The sequence below is a fragment of the Nuphar pumila genome, chromosome 4 (genome assembly GCF_984573655.1).
Source record: "Nuphar pumila chromosome 4, dmNupPumi1.hap1.1, whole genome shotgun sequence".
Taxonomy (NCBI): Eukaryota; Viridiplantae; Streptophyta; class Magnoliopsida; order Nymphaeales; family Nymphaeaceae; genus Nuphar; species Nuphar pumila.
The window spans coordinates 102,252,204-102,270,013 of record NC_143252.1 but is presented as its reverse complement, the minus strand read 5'-3'; the positions used below and the strand labels follow the sequence as shown (position 1 = coordinate 102,270,013).

The following is a 17,810-nucleotide window of genomic DNA, read 5'->3' as shown; positions in this document are numbered from 1 at the left end:
ATTTCTTGTTGGTTGTTGCTTCATCAATAAAGCATTTCTTATTTATTTATAATTTTAGATATTTTTTATAGTTTTTTAAGTTAAAAAAAATTTAAGGCTTACGCTTTGCACCTCGAGGCTTACGCCTCCGAATTTGGTGGAGCGCCTCGCTAGGCCTCAACGCTTTTCACAACACTAGTACACCCCTTGCATCGAAGACAATTAATGAGAAAGATCATAATGTTTCTATGCTTCAATTTTAATTATTTTGCTCACGTCTTGTGGCTTTTCTAGGAATGCCTCGTAGAGTGGCTTCCTAGTTCAAAGTTAGCCCTCTTATCCACAGCTCCGTACATGCCATGGTTTTCACATTCTAACACAGATGACCCCTGATCTGTATTTTCAACGTGTGTGTATGTGATATCAAAGAAAAATTCCAAGCAGTAATTAGTAGAATAACTCACATTTGTAAGGCCAGGTTTCTGATTCAAGAAAGAAAAGGAACCTGAAAATCATTAGCAGGTTAAAGGATAAAACTAGATCTAGAACCACAGAAAATGCATAGAAAGACAAAAATTAACCTCATAAAGGAGAAAACCAGACAAAGTAAACGGTAATCATTAGCAGGTTAAAGGATAAAACTACGTCTAGAACCACAGAAAATGCATAGAAAGACAGAAAAATTAACTTCATAAAGGAGAAAAACAGACAAAGTAAACAGTTCAACACCCAGAAACCAAGTGATCGTTTGCCTGATGCGCATCTGCAACCCAAGACTCAGTCAACAGAGAGCCTTCGCCGCTTATACCGCACCATCACCTTCCCCTTCACTCCCACAACCATGGCATTCCAGTCGGTCTCCGGGAAAGGAGATAGCAGCTCCAGCTCAAAATTCCTCAGCAGATGACTCCATATAGCTTTTATCTGCAGGTATGCAAATGGCTCCCCAAGGCAACCATGCCTACCACCTCCGAACGATATATACGAGAATGCACCGGCCACCTTATCTTCTTCCCTTCCGATGGCAAACCTGCCTGGGTCATAATGGTCAGGATTCTTGTAGATATATGGTAACCTGTTAGCAAATGCAGGCGATGTAGCTACAATGTGGCCCTTCGGAATATCATACTCCTTGCCTTCGAGTGTCGTCACTGAGAAGTTGATGTGCGAGCTTCGCAGAAGCATGATCAATGGCGGATGCAGTCTCAATGCTTCTTTTATGCACCGGTAAAGCATGTCCATTTCGGAGAGTATGTCATGATCAATCTGATCGCCGTGCTCCTTCATCAAGATCTTCTGCTCGTCCACGACGGCATTGAGGTATTCCTTATGGCGGAGAAGGTATGCGCCAGTCCAGGTAGAGGTGATAGAGCTGGTGTGCTGGCCGGCAAAAAGAGCAGCGATTAGAAGGCCTGTTATCTCAACATCAGTGGTTGGCCTGCCATCTTTGTACTTGGAGTCTATGAAACTCTGCAACATGTCGTTCTCAGTTCTGCCTGAAACTTTGCGTCCAGAAATGATGTTGGCAAAGATCTCAGCGAGCCTCGTCCTTGCACGGTCTCTGCGGCGGTGAGCAGGAATTGGGAGGTAAGGCAGGATCACACTGATGGGGAGCATGCCATTGTCGAGGTCATGGAAGAGAGCAGAGACATCATCAAACAACTTATCCCTCACTTCTCTACCGAGAAGGCACCTGCTTGCAGTCAGGATAATGAGGTGTTCGAGCTCATATTTTAGATCAACCACACCTTCATTACCCCATTTTGAGAAGTAATCCTGCTCAAGTGAGATGAAAAAATTTATTTTCACAAGTAAAACGCCAGAACTAATTAAGGAGAGAAAAACAGGAAGGACAGAAAAGAAGGAATTATGGGACATGAAAAGTGTGAAAAGATAACGTCAGTTTATTTTGTATGTATCTTGGACCGGATCCTTAAGATCCAGATCCAATCATTTATGCTTAATATTCCAGACGTCACTTGTAGGTGGACATGTAATTTTTAATTATTGTTAAGGGTAAACTTGTACCCTAATATGTCTTGTAATACCTATATATTCAATGAGAAAAGACGCCCAAGGTGCGTGTTCCCTCTCTGTTTCGGGTACCCCCCTTTTCCTACTGTCTTTCTGCCTTCTAAAGGAAGGTGACAAAGGTTGAGAGTTACTTTTATAGACTTCATTAAAATGGTGAAGTGAGCTAACGGCTTCAAGGTGAAAACTAGCAAAAAGCCTAGGGCCCCGCTGAAAGGTCTAGCAAAATTTTAACTACAGGCCTCCTACATCAGCTTTTCCTTCCAGAATTGCAACTTTCAATGGACTAGGGCATGTTTTTAAGCAAGAAAAATTCTCATAAAAAAAGAAACTTTTTCCTATGAGAAGTTTTGATACAATAACTTTTCTAAATGAAAATTTCACTTGTTTGTGTAGCATGAGAAAAACTAAAAAGAAAATGTGAGAAAAATTGGGGGGGGGGGGGGGGGGGGTCGATCAGCCCCCTCTCGGAGAGATAGAAGGGTGGTTGAACACATACAAGAGAGAGGGACAATCAGCCCTGAGAAAGAGAGAGAGAGAGAGAGAGAGCTAGAAATGGTGATAGCTAGGATGAAGATGAAGACAGAGGAAGCTCTTCTTATGGTAGCCCATGGGATGATATGTGTTGTAGGTGAATGGTTGCCCTAATTTTTTCTATCAAAAATAATACTTTTTAGAAAAACATTCCTTTCAAAAAATTTCTCGCTTGGAATGATTGGAAAATTTGTCATTTTTTCTTTCTTACTTGCATTTTTCCTACCATTTTCTCGCTTACAAACATGCCCTTAGTATTGGCTTTTTTTTTGGCAAGTGGTTTGGCAGACCTTTACCAGTGAAATCAATAAAGAGAGGAAAGTAGTAGAAGTACACAAGCCATAGCAACTAGAGCAGAGGTTTATCCTTCCATGTCTCCACAAGTTCATATGTTTAAAGTATGGAAACGGATCCAAGAGAGCAATGACCTAAAAGCATCTTTGGGAAAGAAGCCAACTACCAAAGCAGAATATGATCCAAGCAAATCCACAAATTTCAACAAGCTTTAAATGACTCCCAACCTATGTCACACGGACTCGGCTAGGGGGTCGACGCACCCCAACACGGGTGCGGCTTCAGACACAGGGCAGACACGGTCAACCAAGTGTCGGACTCGATCAACGCACCAGGGCCGAGTCCGTCCATATTTTGGACTCGGTCAACTTTAACCGAGTGTATTTTTGTCCATTTTTTAGGGCAAAAAACTATATATATATATATATAGCCTTGTCCCCGTGTCCAAAATTTTTGAAATTGCACCGCACCCATGTCGCACCCACACCCATGTGACAGCTCCCAACATTCTCTTTTCCAATAATGTGACATTAAGGAGCAGAAATCGAAAAGCATTGCTTATTTCACTGGAAAATGACTTATTTAAGAAGATTTCACCTACTTTTGCCACATCATCTAAAGCCCAAAGGGCATCGAACTGAAACTAGGTCATCCAGAAGGAAAGAATTTGACCAGCTGGCTAAGTGTTTGTTATGCTTTCAAGAGGGTCGCTTTCAGTATACAAATTCAGCTAGCAGGTAAACCCATAGAAAGGTAATAAGCATATCTTTACTAAGAAATTAAATAAGATATATTTAAACGTATTCATCTGTAAAGAGTACAAGTACCCATACTCAGACCAAACACCGAAAAAGACACGCAATGAAGCTTAACATGTATTCAACTAATACATGACTAACTACACCATGAAGAAGAAATACATTTGTGAAGGCAATTTGGTTAGAACTTAGAACTGAAGGAATGCATATCACTCAGCACGTCCGGGGAAGAGTCAATTGCATGCATACAAAGAATCATCTTGCGTCTGGTGCACGTCCCCCAGAAAAAACAAGAGCAGATCAAATGATCTGCCAAAGTCTAATCCTCACCGTCCACAATGTACACAAGGACCATGAGGCCCTTGACAGATCACCTGATCTGCTCTCGAAAAAACAGCTTCTACTACTCAAACTATTGGGTCATATAAAAAAGGCAGCATGCATAAGATTTTCCTAATCAAGCAATCCAACATGAAAAATGCAGGACCATAAGTTCAGAGCCACAAAACAAGAACTCCCGATATGTGGATTTTTCAGCACAATAGACCAACCAAATAGAATCTAAATTGCTATGCAATTAACAAATGCAGACACAACAAAAAAAACCATCTACAACATATCAAAGAAGAGGAAGGAGAAGAAGAAAGTAGACTGCAAAAAGGAAAGACAAGATGCAGCAAACAAATTCAAGATAATACCTCTGCTTCCACGACCATCTGATCCACGTAGCCTTTAAGCTTAGTCACCCTCAATGATTCAGTGAAGAATCTAAACTGTTCCTGCCTCACCGAGTAATCCACATCAAAGACCACGCCGGGGCCGAATGTAGGCACATTGAACTGATACACCTCTTGCTGGCTAAGATCTGACTCTGACGCCTTGAAGAAATGCGCAGAGACTTCAGGACCAATAAGAAACGTGACCTTCTTGTTCAAGAGATTCACAGTGAACACACTTCCGAGCTTCTTATACTCTTCCCTGATCATCACAATCGGACCTTTCATGAATCTGAGTAATCCTCCAAAGATAGGAAACGCCTTAACCGTAGGAGGAATCCTCTTATTAGATCCGGAGAATAGCAAAGCAGAAAGAAGTTTTGCGACAACTACCGTTGCTAAAACCAGCAATCCGACGTAGTAGTAGTTAGCCTCTTTCAAATCCATCTCGTATAGTAGGCAAACTCTAGGTATCCGATGGAAATTAGGGCAAACAGAACAGAGGACGATGAGATACAGAACTAAGAGGGCGAGATCCTCAAAAGTTTATGAGATTTAACATCAAAACTAGACAAGTTGAAAGAAAAATATCTTAAAAAGGAGATTTTTTCCACGGATCTGGACACGGTAACAGATGACAGCTTGGAAACAGCTATAAGCGGGAAATATTTAAAGAAGAAACGACCGATTCTCTGTTCTGTCAACTCTTAAACAAAGAAAAGAGAAGGAACCGTTCAAAAGGAGCGACGATTTCGTAGAAGACGAGAGCTTACCTGCACAAAACACAGAAAAGAGTTACTTGGAGAAGTTTCAACCAGAATAACAAGGAAAAAGACAAACTCACAGCAGATCCGGTTTACACAATAAAAAACAGCAGAAAAGGGCGCATTTCGGCCCATTTCCTCAGGTATTTCGTGCAAAAAAAGAAAAAAACACGAACTAAACGCAAAATCAGAAGCAGAAGCCAAATATTCGGGAAAACTTCATCTGGAAAACGAAATAAGAAAAAATAAGACGAGAAAAGAAAAAGAAGAATAACGACGATACGATAAAAGAAAGGAGAAGAAGAAGATGATGATGATGATGATGACGACGATGACAATGATGATGAAAGAAGAGATCTTACCGGACGGAGCCTCTCCCGATCGGAAAAGCTTCGACGAGGAGATGAAGCGCGAGCGGCGGGACTGGTCAAAGCGCGTGGCCGGGGACTCGGGAATATGCTCTCTGAGGTCTGAGGCCTTCTACTCACGAGGTCGCGCGTGGCAAGAATCTCTTACTCCCCTCTGCGGCTCTGCCTCTCGCCAACGCACAGGGGACTGAAATATTTATACAAGTGGGAAGCGCTCACTCTGACGTCTCCCCCTCTGCTGTCTGCATCAGTCTGTCTCTCCCAGTTGTTTGCATGATGAATAAAAAGGCAGGTAAATAAAAAGGGAGAGAACGGTGGGCGGGACGACGGAAATGGGGAAATTACCGCTTCAGAATCTCTGGCCAAACGTCTCCAGCAGATATGGCCAAACTCTTGGAACGCTGCCGAACCCAATATGTATCATCCCATCCCTATCTGCGGAACCCAGCAGATAGTGAGGGTGGTGTACGTTCACTATTGATGATTCACCGAATCCCATACGTCTGGGTTGAGGTTTCACGTATACAAGCACATGGGGCTCCTATTCCCGTATATGTTGACATCACTTAGCATTGAAGTATGATGTGATTGCAAAGACTTAAGTATATTTTTTTGTTATTTTTCTCATAAAATGATGGTTCGAGAAAATAACAAAAATGTTTTTCATTAATGACAAATATGTCTTTCATCCAGAAAGTCGAGAATGATGTTGACTCTTCAAAGTTTACACAGCAAAACGATAGTGATTCGACGATTTGATGGTGAGTCAGCGATCCGATGGTCATCCGACGAAATGAACCTAAGCCATCAAAAATGTATGTTTGAACTTTTCATCGTCATTTTCTTTTTCTTTTTTCTCCGTAAAACACTGTAAAACTCTCTCTCTATATAAAGAAGAAATCAAGGGAGTCAAAGAGTTCCTCCTATAGAAGGCTATGAACATCAACTCTCTCACTCTCTCTCCCTTCTTTTTCTACTTCTATGCGCATCCAGCAGACAATCCTACATTGCTCCATCAAACACTGACTGATCTGCACACTGACTGTAGCATCATTCAACTTGATGAGTTGTGGAGCCTGATTCATAGTTTTTGCCCTTACAGGAGGGAGTTTCACCACAACAAAGCAGTGGATTAGCGACGACCACATTTCGTCGCTAACCGGCTTAGCGATGGATTAGCGACGACGAGGCGACGGAAAGCTTACGTCGCGAATTTTTTGATGCTAACTGGCGACAGAATACATTCATCGTCAGTTTTGTCGCTAGTTGTGACGGAATAACGAACGATGTATTCCGTCGCCAATCCGTCGATATTAAACGGCGACCTCGGTTGGAGACGGATTTATATTCGTCGCTAAGCCATCGCTAGATTTATATGCATAACGACGGAAAAATCCATCGTCAATCCGTCGCAAACACGAAAAAAAATAAAAAAATTTATTTGAAAATTAAATATCGAGAACGGTATAATTTATATTTCCTATACAATTTATATTTCCTATAAATAAAAAACAAAGTACACATAAAATTTCATATAAAAGGAATCTACAACAATTAATCGTTCCACCTTAAAATTAACAAGTTTAATTATTTACAATTCAACAATTACAATTTCGAAACAAAAAAAAATAGAACTTCTTCAACACAATTCTCTAATCATCGCCAAGATTTTGTGCGTCTTCTTGATCATTGCCTTGATTTGTCCCTTCAGCTCCGCTACGCTGATTATCGCTAGCAACCTACACAAGAAAAGAACAGTCAGTATTGATGAACAAAATATTATGAAATAAATTATACACTATATGTGATTCTATCATGTACTCATATGTGTTCTGAGGCAGTAAAAAAACTTTATATGTGATTCTATCATGCTCATATGTGCGTTAAGGCAGACAAAAAACTCTATATGTGATTCTATCATGAATGATATCTGTTTTAAGGTAGTAAAAAATTTTTATATGTGATTATATCATGCTCATATGTACTCTAAGGCAGCTAGAAAAACTCTATATGTGATTCTACAATGCTCATATGTGCTCTAAGGCAGGTAAAAAGCTATATATGTGATTCGATCACGCTCATATGTGTGCTAAGGCAACCAAAAAACTGAATGTGTGATTATAGCATGCTCATATGTGTTCTAAAGCAGTCAAAAAAACTTTATATGTGATTCTATCATGCTCATATGTGCTCTAAGGCAGGCAAAAAACTTTATATATGATTATAGCATGCTCATATATACTCTAAAGCAGGCAAAAAGTTATATATGTGATTCGATTATGCTCATATGTGTTCTAAGACAGTCAAAAAACTGAATATGTGATTATACCTAAGAGGGACCTGCAATCGAAGATCCCCTGTTCAGCAAAAAACTGTTGAACTCATCTCGGAGAACGTCGACGACGGTTTCATGGAAGTAGTCATGCAGTGTGTCCTTAACGATCTGGCATACATCTTCACCGGAAAGAATAGCCTGCTGCTTGGAGTTTATGTCGGCGGAAAAAGTCTGTGAGCCATAACTGGAAGAAACATTAACAGGTGAAGTGTTCATATTACTCCCAAACCCGAACACGCGACCTTTTTTGGGTTCACCTGTTGCAATCACCCATGCTTCAGGATCAAATGATGGATGTTGAGTAGCGTCATCGTCATATCGCTCTACCATCTGTTGCTCATATGCCTCCTACAAAATAATGTTTAAAGTATGCATTAATAATTAATGATAACATTATGATAACTTGCATATTGCAATGATTATTAATAGAATAAATACATACCGTTGTCGTTCTTGCCTTCTTTGATACGAAGTCTCCCGTGGTCTTCCGTTTATGTGTTTCAACAAACGTATCCTTATATGGTACAATGTCTCATTTTTTTGCTTCCTGCGAAGTTAAATGATAAAAGATTTAGTTAACAAATTTGCAACAATACTTATAAAATTAATATTATATATTGATGAGTTACCATTTTCTTCAAGTGGCTCTCAAATGTCTTAGATCCACCTGTGTGTAGATGGGCTTCGGGCATTTTCGCTCAATTTTGTGCAGCCTTCGCAGAGCGATTTTGAAATGCATCTCCCGCCCACTTATCGCACATTTCATCTCAATAATCTCTCATGATAGTAATAGGGTCATGGCCCTTCTACTGTAGTGGATCATCTATTTCGTCAGATGCTTTTTTTTGCTGCAGTCTTCATATTGTGCAGCATGTCTGCAAATCGATTGGTAGCCACATTCTGCCACACTTTCCTTGCATCATTTTCTTCCACCGTAGTTGCGAAGCGATTCGAAGCCTATAAATATTTTCAAAAAGTTAGTAGACATAACTAAAAAAATTTAAATATGAAACATATTAACTATGAGAAACAACTGTATACCGTGAATGAGGACCACAATCTGTCTAACACCTCCTTTGGATACTCTTTTCATTGAGCAACCGGTCCTGGTAGATGTTGAAGAAGTGAATTCCTAATCTCGCGTACTACTTGTGGCTTAAACCTCGTGCTGCACATGAATTGGTACACAGTAAATATCAATATAAAATATTTATAAGATATGCAATAATTGAAAATGAAATACTTACGGTCGATTATCGATATACATTATTCGAATGAGTCTTCTTGTGCTAGACTGAGAAGACTTTGCTTCCTGTGTTGGCTCCTGACTTGTGTGATCAACTGGTGTGATCAACTGGTGTAGGTGGGTCGTGTACAGGCGAAACATCATCTGTAAAAAAATACGTTAGAAATTCTCAGAATACGCATTTAAACTAATCAAGCATCCAATTAGTTAAATGATATACCTATCACAGGAGCCTGTGAAGATGAAGGTTGGGCCTGGCTACTACTGGATGAGCGACCACTGTAACCTCCACGAACCATATTCTAACAAATAACATACGTCATACAATACATTCAAATAATTCGCATCAAGTATTACAATACATTTAAGTCATTCGCATCAAGTATTACAATAATTCAAATCATTCGCATCAAGTATTGCAATACATTCAAATGATTCGCAACAAGTATTACAATACATTCAAATCATTCATATCAGGTACTGCAATGCATTCAAATCATTCACATCAAGCATTGCAATGCATTCAAATCATTCGCATCAAGTATTACAATGCATTCAAATAATTCAAATCATTCACATCAAGTATTGCAATGCATTAAAATAATTCAAATCATTCGCATTAAGTATTGCAATGCATTCAAATCATTTATATCAAGTATTACAATACATTCAAATAATTCAAATCATTCACATCAAGTATTGCAATACAACTCATTCATTCTCATCAAGTATTACAATGCATTCAAATAATTCAAATCATTCACATCAAGTATTGCAATGCATTCAAATCATTTGTACCAAGTATTACAATACATTCAAATAATTCAAATCATTCACATCAAGTATTGCAATGCATTCGTATCAAGTATTACAATACATTCAAATCATTCACATCAAGTATTGTAATAGAACTTATTCATTCGCATCAAGTATTACAATACATTCAAATAATTCAAATCATTCACATCAAGTATTACAATGCATTCAAATCATTTGTATCAAGTATTACAATACATTCAAATAATTTAAATCATTCACATTAAATTTTACAATACAACTCATTCATTCGCATCAAGTATTACAAAGTATTACAATAATTCAAATAATTCACATCATTCATTGCAATGCATTCAAATCATTCGTGTCAAGTATTACAATAAACAACAACAACAACAACAACTACGCCTTCATCCCAAAACAATTGGGGTCAGCGATATGAACCAAAAAAGAAATTCATTTTGGGTCTTCCACATGAATCCTTTTCCTCCAATCATTTCTATCCAATGCCATGTCCTCGGTGAGGTTCAAAGCATTCATATCCTTTCCTATCATCTCCATCCAAGTCTTCCTAGGCCTACCCCGACCTCTTTTAACTAATATATTTTCCCATTTCTCCAACCTTCTAACTGGAGCATCATTAGTCCTTCGCCGAATATGTCCAAACCACCGTAAACGATTCTCTCTCATCTTATTTTCAATGGGTGCAACACCTACCTTCTTACGTATCTCCTCGTTCCGAATCTTATCTTTTATTGTATTTCCACACATCCATCTAAGCATCCGCATCTCAGCTACACTCATTTTTTGAATATGATGTCTCTTGGCAGCCCAACATTCCGTACCATATAGTAAAGCGGGTCTAATAGTCGTCCTATAAAACTTTCCCTTCAACCGCAATGGCATTCTACGATCGCACAGCACTCCAGTTGCACTTTTCCATTTCATCCACCCAACCTTTATCCTATGATTTACATCTCCATCAATTTCTCCATACTTTTGAATGATGGATCCCAAATATTTGAAATAATCATTCACCGGTATTTCTTGCTCACCAAGCTTCACTACACTCCCATCACAACTTCGTTGCTTACTAAACCGACATTCCATATATTCAGTCTTACTCTTACTCAACTTAAAACCTCTAGCTTCCAATGTCTGTCTCCATAATTCTAACTTAGCATTAACCCCAGCTCTAGACTCATCAATCAAAACAATATCATCAGCAAACAACATACACCACGGTACATTTTCTTGAATTGAACTCGTAAGCTCATCCATCACTATCGCAAATAGGAAAGGGCTTAAAGCAGATCCTTGATGTAACCCAACCGTTATCGGAAAATTGGTTGTCACCCCTCCACAAGTGCGGACATTGGTTACAACTCCTTCATACATATCTTTAATTATACTAATGTACTTGAGAGAAACACCTTTCTTCATCATTGTCCACCACAGAACGTCCCTAGGTACTCTATCGTATGCCTTCTCTAAATCAATAAAAACCATATGCAAATCTTTGTTCCTCTCTCTATATCTTTCAATAAGTTGTCTAAGAAGATGTATAGCTTCCATAGTTGATCTTCCAGGCATAAAACCAAATTGATTCTCCGATATCATGACAACCTTCCTCAACCTAGACTCAATCACCCTCTCCCAAAGTTTCATAGTATGACTCATGAGTTTTATACCACGATAGTTTGTGCAATCTTGTATATCACCCTTATTCTTATATAAAGGCACCAAAGTACTCTTCCTCCACTCATTAGGCATCTTATTTGTTCGCCAAATCAAGTTAAAAAGATTTGTCAACCATTCTAAACCTTTCTCTCCCAAGCATTTCCAAGCCTCGATAGGTATACCATCTGGGCCAACTGCCCTTCTTGATTTCATTTTCTTCAAAGCCTCTGCAATTTCTTTCTTTTGAATCTTGCGCATGAAGTCACGATTTATCTCATGAAAAGGAATGGAGAAGTCTCCAAGATCTTGAGCATGACTATCATTAAATAGCTTATCAAAATAATCTTTCCATCTCTCCTTAATCTCCTCATCTTTGACTAAAACCCTTTGCGTTTCATCTTTGATACATCTAACCATACCCAAATCCTTCGATTTCCTATCTCTCATCTTTGCAAGCCTATAAATATCCTTCTCGCCTTCTTTGGTATCCAACTTGTCATAAACCTCCTTATATACGTTAGCCCTCGCGTTTCGAACAACTTTTTTAGCTTCCTTCTTTGCTATCATATACTTCTCCAAATTCTCATTATCACGACTCTTACTTAGATTTCTATAACACTCTCTTTTAACCTTAATAGCTAATTTGACATCCTCGTTCCACCATGATGTATCCTTACCTAGTGGTGCACCGCCTTTAGACTCACCCAATACCTCCTTAGCTACTTTTCTCATGCCATTCGCTATCTTATTCCACATTGATTCTGAATTCTCCTCGAGACACCAATCAACTTCCTTAACTACCTGCTCTACAAACATTCCTTGTCTAGCTCCTTTCAGTGCCCACCACTTAATTCTAGGATCTATCCTATGTCTATCCCTTTTGCGGCATTGTCTAATTCTAAGATCTAAAATTAAGACTCTATGTTGTGTAGCTACACTTTCTCCTGGTATAACCTTACAATCGATGCAACAACCCCTATCTCTCTTTCTAAGTAGGAAAAAATCTATCTGACTAGTATTAACCCCACTTTTAAATGTTACTAGGTGAGACTCCCTCTTCCTAAACCAAGTGTTTGCTAAGATCATATCATAAGACAAACAAAAATCTAAAATTCTTTCTCCACTTTCATTTCTTTCTCCTATACCATAGCCTCCATGGATACTCTCAAATCCATCCCTACTAATGCCTACATGTCCATTAAGGTCACCGCCGATGAAAAGCTTTTCTCCATAGGATATCCCTTGTACTACTCCATCTAAATCTTCCCAAAATTGATGCTTAATAGAATCATCTAAACCTACTTGAGGTGCATAAACACTAATAATATTAATAATATCCGTACCTAATACTAATTTAATAAGTAAAATTCTATCACCCTTCCTACGGACCTCAACTACATTATCTATAAACTTATGACTCATAACAATCCCTACTCCATTCCTATTCCTATTTATTCCTGTATACCAAATCTTATATCCCCAAGGTTCTATCACTTTAGCTTTCTCACCTACCCATTTGGTCTCTTGAAGACATAAAATATCAATCTTTCTCCTACACATAACATCTACTAACTCTACCAACTTACCAGTTAAAGACCCTATGTTCCAAGTGGCTAACCTAATTTTATGGTCTTGGACTAACTTCTTTACCCCCACCCGTCCAACAAAGTGAGGGAACCCTTGCCTATTTGACACCACACCCGGGCGCCGGTGTGACGCGTCGCTTCTGGGCGACGACCTAGCAACCCTTGCCCATTTATCACTGTCTCCGGGCCTAGAGAGTACAGCGCGTCGCTCAGTAGGGAACGCCCCAACGAAATTCTCATATTGGTTCATTTTCATAGGATATGACAAAGTTTTTATGATGGCTGTCACAGGCCTACCGCAACCCTCCTCCTTTATCCGGGCTTGGGACCGACAGTGTATAACTAAACAGTTATACACAGGCGGAGTTGTGTCAAGTATTACAATACATTCAAATAATTCAAATCATTCACAACAAGTATTGCAATACAACTCATTCATTCGCATCAAGTATTACAATACATTCCAATATTTCAAATCATTAACATCAAATATTGCAATGCATTCAAATAGAGGTTTGTATTACAAGATTTTGCTCACTTAGAGGTTTGTATTACAAGATTTTGCTCACTAGCTTGAGAATTTTAGCTCGTCACTTGTTTGACTTTCATATTCTTCTTCTTCTTCTTCTTCTTCTTCTTCTTCTTCTTCTTCATTGTTTACCCATCCACTTAGTATATCATTTGAATCACATTCTTCTATGAATGTTTCATCGGCCAATGGAGATATGACATGCATATCATGCGCAACATTGTGACCATAAGCGAAGTCATAGATATCATCTGATTGATAGTAATCGCTGTCTTCAGCTAACTTATCTTCCTATAACTGATCATACTCAGGGTATAGTGTGGACTTCACCTTTCAAACTGCCCACCATTCATTTCTATCTGACTTTTTTATACTCGGATATGAAGTATAATAAACTTGTTGAGCTTGCGAGGCTAATATGAATGGTTCATATGTTCCAAACCTGGATTTATGATTCACCTCCACAATGCTTGAAGCTTTGTCGAGTCTTGTTGCAGTTGGATCAAACCAATGACACTTGAATAAAGTTACCCTGTTATTTATGCCTAAGTAAGTCAACTCCATTATTTTCTCTATAACACCGTAGTAATCATGTTCATTTTCACCGTAGCTGCTACTCTTGACATGCACGCCACTATTCATCGTTGATTTGTTTATACCGTAATTTTTTGTATGAAATCGATAGCCATTTACGATGTACCCATTGTAGCATTGCACAACTTTGGTCGGACCATTTTCTAAATCACATATTCCTTGATTTTTAACATCACCATGGCGGACCTATGCACAGACATAAACAATGATTGTGATCACGATTAATTAAGTAACTTAGTGTCGTTTACAAGTACAAAATTTATGTTAGCTTCTTTACCAACTATTTCAACCACTCCACAAACTTAGTTTCACGTTCTTTTTGTACTTCTGCATCAGTGAGATGTGAAACTTCTCTTTGCAACTCCAGATCAAATCGTTTGCAAACTACAAATACTTATATTATCGAGCCATGTATCCACGTATAGAACATAAAAGGATTTATAATTGTGTTGCGTCTACATATACTTACTCGATGTATGGGTCGATCGCTGAGCAATTAAAAAGAATATAGATGTGTGTTGCGTCTTGCTCTCGATCTGTCAAGAGCCTTGATCGGCAACTACCAAATGCATGCCCAAGTGGTTGAAATATCGACAGCTTGTCAGCTACAGTTACTTGTTCTCCATCATCATTACGGGGCGGGCATGTGTAACATGTTGGAATATGAGGTTTGAAGTACATAGATGAGAAATTTGAAATCTCTTCTAAAGTGTACGCCTCACAAATAGAGCCTTCTACTCTTGATTTATTACGAACCTTTTTTTTGAGGTCGAACATGCATCTGGCAAAAATATACATTTCAAATTTTAAATATCTGTCATTAAAGAGACAAATATAAAAAAACACATACCTTTCAAATGGGTACATCCATCAATATTGCACAGGACCATCAACCCTTAGTTCATATGGCAAATGTATGATCAAATGTTTCATAACATCAAAAAATGTTGGTGAAAATATCTTTTCTAGCAGAAAAACAGTGGTGATGACAGAGTCCTCGAGATTCTTTACATCTGATACTACGACCTCCGATGCGCACAATGTTCTGAAAAATCCACTCAACTCAGACAATACCCCCCATATAGGTTTGTCTAACATATTATGGAATGCTAGGGGTATCAACCGTTGCATAAAGATATGACAATCATGACTCTTCAACCCATATATTTGTCTATCGTCAATCTTCACAGCCAGAGCAATGTTAGAGACATATTCATCTGGAAATCTCAATTGTTTCAACCATTAACATACATGTTTTATTTGATCAGGTTCAAGCACGTACTTTGCCTTTGGTTTCAGTACTTTGTCATTATACTCTTTGAGCTCCAATTCTGGTCTTTTACATATTACTTTTAAATTCATACGGGCCTTCGAATTATCCTTCGTTTTCCCTTTAACATTCATTAATGTATTGAACACATTATCAAGCACATTTTTCTCTACATGCATCACATCCAAATTATGTCGTATCAATAGGGTCGGCCAATACGATAGTTCCCAAAAAATAGATTTCTTCGTCCAATTGTGATCCTTCCCAAATCCACAGAAGGGTGTAGGACTGCGGGCATTTGTTAATACATCTAGAAAGTATTGCAATCTTCTTAGAATCTCTATGCCAAGCAATCTTGAGGATGAACCTTCTATTTCAGTTGTGCCTGCTTTAAACGTATTCTTTTGTCGTCGGAACAGATGGTCGCTGGGTAGAAATCGACGATGGCACTCAAACCAGCAAGGCTCCCTTCCATGCGTCAATCTAAAAGCTTTGGAATCCTCCATGCAGTACGGATATGCCAACCTCCCATGTGTGCTCCAACCAGATAGCATACCATATGCAGGGAAGTCGTTGATTGTCCATAGAACAACGACCTTCATATTGAAATTTTGTTTTTTGTGGGCATCATACGTGGTAACACCGTCATCCCACAGTACTTTTAGTTCATCAATCAATGGCCTTAAATATACATCAAGATTTTGGCCAGGTGAGGTCGGACCAGGGATCAACAAAAACAAGAAAAGATTTGGATGTTTCATACACAAGCTTGGTGGAAGGTTGTATGGAGTTACAAATACTGGCTAACATGAGTATGAAATTTATCTACCCCCAAATGGATTAAATTCATTTGTACATAGACTGAGTCTAACATTTCGGACTTCCATTGCGAAGTTCTAATAAGTACGATCAAAGTGCTTTCAAGCTTCAGCGTCAACAGGATGCATGATTTTGTTTTCATCGTGTCGAACTTTATTTGCATGTCATCTCATGTGTTTAGCTGTCCTTGAAGACATATACAATCGCTGCAATCTAGGAGTGATAGGAAAGTAGCGGAGCGACTTGTATGAAACTTCCTTTGATCTCGTGCTACCATTGCTTTTTGTCTTTGACTTGAACCGAAGATGCCCACATGATGGGCATGATATGTTGTTTTCCTGCTCCTTGAAATACAACATGCAGTGATTTGGACAAGCATCAATCTTTTTGTAACTCATACCTAGAGCGTTGACCATAACTTTCGCACGATAGAAATTTTGTGGCAATTTCTCATCTTTGGGCAACATACTCTTCACAATCATGCACAAACGGTCAAAACATGATTGACTCAAATTATACTCGGACTTCAAATTCATTAGTTGAAGAACTGCAGACAAGGTAGTGTAACTCTCGCAACCGTTCCAAAGTGGCTCATCAGCATCTTTAAGTAAATCATAAAATCTGCTAGCTGCATCGTTTGGTGATTATTTATCTACGGCAGTTCTTACATCACTAGAACTCATGGCAGAACCCAGTTTTGTTCATGCGACATCAAATATCAAATCCATATATGGATTATCGTGCATCACATTCACCCGTGCATCAAAATTGTTTCTAAATTCTTCTCCATGAAACATTCAGTTCTGATAATCACTCACAAAACCCTTCTTGTATAGGTGATGTCTAACGTCATGAGGTTCTACAAATCGATTATTCTTACAAATCTTGTAGGGACACCTAATCCGACCTATGGAATCCACTGTACTGACACTTGCCGTTGCAAATTCAATAAAACTTTCAACACCATCCATATATTCATGCGATAACTCATTGTCCACTATCCTACGGTATATCCATTCACGGTTTGCAGTCATTTTCTTATGATGTTACGAATAATAACCTAACGAATTAAAAGAGAACAATCAGAATGCTATGATGAAGAAAATATCAAATTTATCATGCAATATATGATGTCATACAATAACAAGAATTTTGATGCATGCATTGATAACTTAATATTTTTATGTTGAAACTATTAATGACACAATATAATCATTTGAAGCATGCTTTCATTATACAATTTCACATGGAAGTCATAATCAAATTGAAAGTAACTACATGCAAGCATGGATACAATTACATCAAACATTGCAATACATCGTAATCATTCATATCAAACAAATGACAAACATTTACCTGCAGCAAACACACTTCAATATTTCACTAACTACTACCATGCCTAGCATGGACTCCGTACTCAAAAAATAAGAACACTGTCATATTCATACATTAAAATCATGCTCAGCATGATCTCTGAACTCCAACAAAGCAACCATAAATATCAACAACTAAGTGAGTGTGTGAACAATA

At 38.5% G+C, this 17,810-nt stretch overlaps 1 protein-coding gene across 2 annotated transcripts; it reads right to left on the bottom strand.

The window, feature by feature from the left end:
• Positions 1-586: 586 nt before the first annotated feature.
• On the bottom strand, positions 587-5,883 carry LOC149840366 (obtusifoliol 14-alpha demethylase-like). Of its 2 annotated transcripts, none has more exons than XM_090003125.1 (3): positions 5,439-5,883; positions 4,295-5,085; positions 587-1,755 (listed from the first exon to the last, which is right to left on the bottom strand). In XM_090003125.1, the coding sequence occupies exons 2-3, from the start codon at positions 4,757-4,759 to the stop codon at positions 757-759; spliced, it is 1,464 nt and encodes a 487-aa protein (XP_089859251.1). In that variant the 5' UTR covers positions 4,760-5,085; positions 5,439-5,883; the 3' UTR covers positions 587-756. The 2 variants fall into 2 exon arrangements, with proteins under 2 accessions (XP_089859251.1, XP_089859252.1); XM_090003126.1 differs by having other exon boundaries at positions 4,295-4,778; positions 5,439-5,674.
• Between the last annotated feature and the right edge of the window lie 11,927 nt (positions 5,884-17,810).